Source organism: Micromys minutus (genome assembly GCF_963924665.1).
Source record: "Micromys minutus genome assembly, chromosome: X".
NCBI classification, from domain to species: Eukaryota; Metazoa; Chordata; class Mammalia; order Rodentia; family Muridae; genus Micromys; species Micromys minutus.
The window spans coordinates 62,120,425-62,125,829 of NC_137970.1; the positions used below are offsets into that span (position 1 = coordinate 62,120,425).

At 40.1% G+C, this 5,405-nt stretch overlaps 1 protein-coding gene across 1 annotated transcript; it reads left to right on the top strand.

Annotated features, from left to right (window-relative positions):
- Positions 1 to 834: 834 nt before the first annotated feature.
- On the top strand, positions 835 to 2,271 carry LOC308414988 (zinc finger protein 106-like; the record flags this gene model as incomplete). Its single annotated transcript, XM_080910126.1, is given in 3 exon segments — positions 835 to 1,234; positions 1,236 to 1,240; positions 1,244 to 2,271. Coding segments are annotated over 3 exon segments (1,041 nt in total), but the record flags the coding sequence as incomplete, so codon positions are not given.
- Positions 2,272 to 5,405: the final 3,134 nt, after the last annotated feature.

Sequence of the window (5,405 nt, forward strand, 5' to 3'; positions counted from 1 at the left end):
CATTCTCAAAACATTTTTATACCCCTAAATAATGTGTATTGTAAGAGATCCTGAGACAAAAATTTATAAAATCTCATATTTTATAATTAAGCTAAACCTAACTTTTATATTTGTTTTATTTGTTTATACAACTTATTCTCTCATTTTGCTTAAAATATATTAGAAAGAAAATTTTGTGGGGCTTTTTTGCTAAGTAATTCTGAATTTTTAATACTATATTCATTATATATTAATAAAGTATTAATATGTATATTAATTATATATTTTATTATTCAAGTATAAATGTATGATTAGGTGAGATGCTTATTTTATAATTTATGTATATGTATGGCTGTCTGTATGACTATATTGTGTGAGGGTGTCTATAGAGGCTAGAAGAGGGCATTATTAGATTTTCTGGAGTTGGAAGGACAGGCAGTTTGAGCCACCCAAAATGGGGTTTTCTCCAATTTGTGAAGTTATTGAAAAAATATTACCTGCAGATAATTTGTAATAAAAAAACTTTCAAAAAAGATACATGGTACTCTGGAACATAAAATATAAAGTAAACAAAGCAGTTCATAAAATTAAATGGGGAAAAGTTTTTAATGAACTTGTAAAAACATGCTCACTTTCACCCTCCTGCTTTAATCCTTAGACTTAAGACTTACTATCTTTAATGACTTGGTAGGTAATAGAGAGAAGCCTTCGTTCCTCCTTCTTCAGATACTGAACTGAATGCAAAAACTGGTTTTTTTTTGCTAATGTGCTATTTCCACAAACTGAGAGGAAATTCCAGTAGAGCAAACATACTAGAGTCTTATCTCTCTCAACTGTTCCGTCTGCATAATTTGATTTATCAAAAATCCCTTCTATACTTGTTCAGCAGACACAACTGTCCGAGTTTATAACCTGGTGAATCGCAAGTGTGTTGGTGTCTTTGAGGGACACATTTCCAAAGTGAATTGCCTTCTTGCCACTCACACCTCTGGGAAGAATTCTGTTCTCTACACGGGTTCCAGTGACCACACCATCCGCTGCTATGATGTTAAGACCCGAGAATGTATGGAACAGTTACATCTGGAAGACCGGGTCCTCTGCCTTCATAACAGGTGGCGAACCCTCTATGCTGGACTAGCAAACGGCACCGTGGTCACATTCAACATAAAGAACAACAAGCGACAGGAGATCTTTGAATGCCATGGCCCCCGGGCAGTCAGCTGCCTGACCACAGCTCAGGAAGGTGCCAGAAAGCTTCCTGTAGGTTGTAGGATCTTACGACTGCACCATTAGTGTCCGTGATGCAAGGAACGGACTGCTGCTCCGAACCCTAGAGGGCCACAGCAAGACTGTTCTTTGCATGAAGGTGGTGAACGACCTTGTGTTCAGTGGCTCCAGTGACCAGTCCGTGCATGCTCACAACATTCATACTGGTGAGCTAGTGCGGATCTATAAAGGCCACAACCATGCAGTGACTGTGGTGAATATTCTGGGGAAAGTGATGGTGACTGCTTGCCTGGACAAGTTTGTTCGTGTCTATGAGTTACAGTCCCATGATCGACTGCAAGTTTATGGAGGGCACAAAGACATGATTATGTGTATGACGATCCATAAAAGTGTGATTTACACTGGTTGTTATGATGGCAGCATCCAGGCTGTGAGGCTGAGCCTGATGCAGAATTACCGCTGTTGGTGGTGGCATGGCTGCACTCTAATATTTGGCGTTGTGGATCACTTGAAACAACACTTGCTGAATGACCACACCAATCCCAACTTCCAGACCCTGAAGTGTCGCTGGAAGAACTGTGATGCTTTTTTCACAGCCAGGAAAGGATCCAAGCAGGACGTTGCAGGACATATTGAACGCCATGCTGAAGATGACAGCAAAATAGATTCATGAAGTTTTTTGCCTCCCATGTTGGGAAGTCATTAGGGAACGATTCTCCCATGGGCCATTCACTGTCCTCCTCCAGGCCCCTGTCTGTCCTCCAGCAAAGCTGGGAGGGAGAAAGTTCACAGCCAGACCTTACTAGCCAAGTGTGAGCAGTCTGAGGATGGGGTACATACAACTCAGGTCCATGCTAGAGTGTGTAAGTGACGTTTAGGCAGTTTCTAAGAAACTCCTCTGGAACAAATGACATGCAGTGTTTTATGCTACTAGACTATATGTTTTTATTAAAGATGCAGATTTTAATTAGTTACCCAGTTTTACCCTAATCATATATATATTTTATTGATTCAGTTTGTGATTTCTGCTTTATGTTCTTATGATGGCTTATGATATATTTTTCAGAATCAGTTTTACTTCATCCCTTTGAAATAACTGGGTATTTAAATTTAAAGCAAATTGTTTTTTTTTTTTTTTAATAATTATGTGCAGTGTAGCTGAACATAGCTAGCTGTGAGTACACCAGGAAACACTAGTATCCTGGAACACCTGGCTGCCCTGTTTGCTGTGTTTTAGAATTCAGACAGTTCCATGACCAGAAGTTCCTGAAAACAGCGATTCCCAGTGATCACTCCAGAGTGCTCAATGTGGTGCTCCCCGCGCTTCTGCACTCACTGGCTTCTTGAACTGAAGGCTCATTCCCTTTCTTGGCTTCGGCTCTTGGAGTCTCATGACACCTTTTGTGTTGCTCTGTCGCCAGCACCAATGTTTCCTACTGTCTTGCTGTGCGTAGAGAAATGACTCTCCAGGCTCTTAGGCGGCTTTCAGCCCACCCACAGCACCCCTAGTTAGGGGAGATGGAGAAGCATCTAGAGTCAGTTGATCCAGCATCAGGCAGACTCTAGAGACAGAGCTAGTGAAACCAGCACCTGTCTTCATTCTCAGACCAGCTGTTGTGGGCTAGAGTGTGGTAAAGGGAAAAGCTACCATTGGGAGTACCCATCTTAGTGGGATTGCTGTGGTCTTAAGACTTATGTGGAAAACTGAACAAGTTTTACTCTCTAATGATTTGTTCTGGATTTCAAAACCTCAGATTCTTAAGAGGGAGGAGACACATCATGCCACATACCCTAGCTTCAGGGTGTGATGCTTCTGGTATTAGAATTGTGTGAGGCCTCTGTTTTTCAGGCCTGATCAAACCTCCCCTTGGTTCTAGGGCAGGAATTGATAGATAGGCTGCAGGTGGGTCTTTTTCCCCCTAGGAAAGGTTCCAATAATTCTTAGTGGACCCAGAAAATGTTAAGGACTAATTTAGGAGCTGATACTAGCTCATGAGTGGCTACAAGCTGTTCACATGTGGCCTGTTATGTGGAAACATTTTTGTTGACCACATGGCTCCGATGTGAAGAGATGCAGAGAAGATACCATTGATGGCATAGTTATGAGATTAAGAACCCGTTCCCGCCTCTCACCTCCACTTCCTGTAAGGGTTCGCAGAAAAGCCACACTTTTGTGGGTCTGTGAAGTGATTTCTTAGGAAAGTTTACTTGAGTTTATCACTAACCCTGCATTGTTCTCTGGGGCAGTCTGCTAAGGAAGCTCACCAAAGGAATGGGAGTGGTGGGACCTTCTGCAGCAAGGAAGAAGGACATAAGGTGTTGACCATGGTGAGGAACTGGTGAGGAACGTTCGAGGGTGTGCGAACTGATGGGATTAGTGCAAGCTGGTCTGAGCTTTCCTTGGTAGCATGTGTGCACGTGACCACCTGCTTAGTTGTGATTGCATGAGCACCGTGTTTCTCAGGGGTTTCTTGGAAGCCGTGGAATGAGTTCAGGCACAGTTGGAGTTGTTTTTGACATTGGGTCACCAGTCCCCAGATCTAGTGCATTCTGAAAACGAGGAACTTGAGTGTCTGGGCCCCTCAACAGAAGCTACATGCAGGAAGCAGAACTGTGCTTACTTAGTCACAGTGATGTCTGTTGTTCATGATCAGCCTCCAGCTCCCCCAGGGGGCAGCTCTGTCTGCTGAAGGAAGGAAAGAAACTAATGACCTGACAAACACAAAATCTTTCTTATGAGTTACTTAAAGGTCATTTTTACTGTTGATTTTATTTTTTTAATTCTTGTATTGATTTCAACTGCTTAAAGCAAAGAAAATCTTAAAATCTCTTTTGTGTGTGTTTTCAGTGACCATTCTAATAAAATACCAGCCACTTTCAATTATTTTGAAAGTTTTTACATAGGTTGAAAACACATTTTGGCGCACACTGCTAGATTGTAAACAGTGCAAATAAAAAAAGGAGCAAAAACATGTCCTCCTGAGAAGAAAATGGTTTTCCAGGAGAGTTAGCAGCTGAAGGTTTGAATTCATGAACTACATAAGAGTCCAAGGCAACACTTTTATGGTTGAAGTGATTGGTGCCAGCAAAGGTTTTGTTATTCAGTTTTTTTGTTGTTTTTTACATGACACAACTTTCGGACATGCCGTGTGGCTGAGTTGCTGAGTGTAGGTGCACACTTAGAGAATGACACAGTATTTTTTGGAAGATAATTTGTTGAGGAATATATTGAAATATAAAGTGAGGTTTGAACCGTGAGTAGGTTTGTTTCAATTTGCATATGTTTACTTAGCAAATTTGTTCCTCTGGCTTCAAGGAGAGTTCTAGAATTACCGGAAAGACTGCTCTTGCATACTCGTAGTTTCTTATCGTTGAGAACCTTGGATTTGAGGGTGTTGGCCTGTTCAGAAAGGAGGAAGCTGTGGTGGGTCTCACTTGGTTCCATATACTAATGGGTATAAAACCTTGTGTAAACTAAACCTACCACTTAGCTCCAACCCTAAGGACATGGCCCAGACTGGCCCAGACCAGCTCAGACCAGCCCAGGAGTAGCTCAATGGGAACAGAGAGTGGAGAAGGAAAGGTACTGGGAGGAAGTAGATGCTCAGAGCTACCCTGAACCTTGGCTTTTCAATATTAAATATGAATTAGAAGAAATGTCAGGTGACATTTGACTGCAAAGATATTTCTAAACAGCCTTCTTACATTTTGGTATAAAAGCTGTGAACTTCATAACTTTGTAAGTGAGATATAAAGCAAATACAAGGAGAATAAAGCACTTTACTAAGTGTTCATTTTGTTAAAAAAAAATCCCTATATCCCCTTTATTAAAATATTTGCCTATATTTACATTATTATTAACACAAAGAAATACCAAATATCTATTTTATTGATAATTACAGGATATAGAAGATTGTTTTAGGGTAATATAGAACTCTTATTTCTTAATATTTTAGTGTGGGCTTATAATCAAATAAAGAATAATTTTGAGTTAATATATTCATCAAGATGATACTATAGTTCAAAATACATATATATTGAATACATATATAAACAGTTTCATTGAAAAAACAATGTTAGATGTGAAGACACATGTAACTATAATACAATCTATAGAATCATCATCCAAAAGAATAAACACTAGAGTTTAGATAATATCACAAAACAAAGTTAATAGACATGCCATATAAACATTGTAG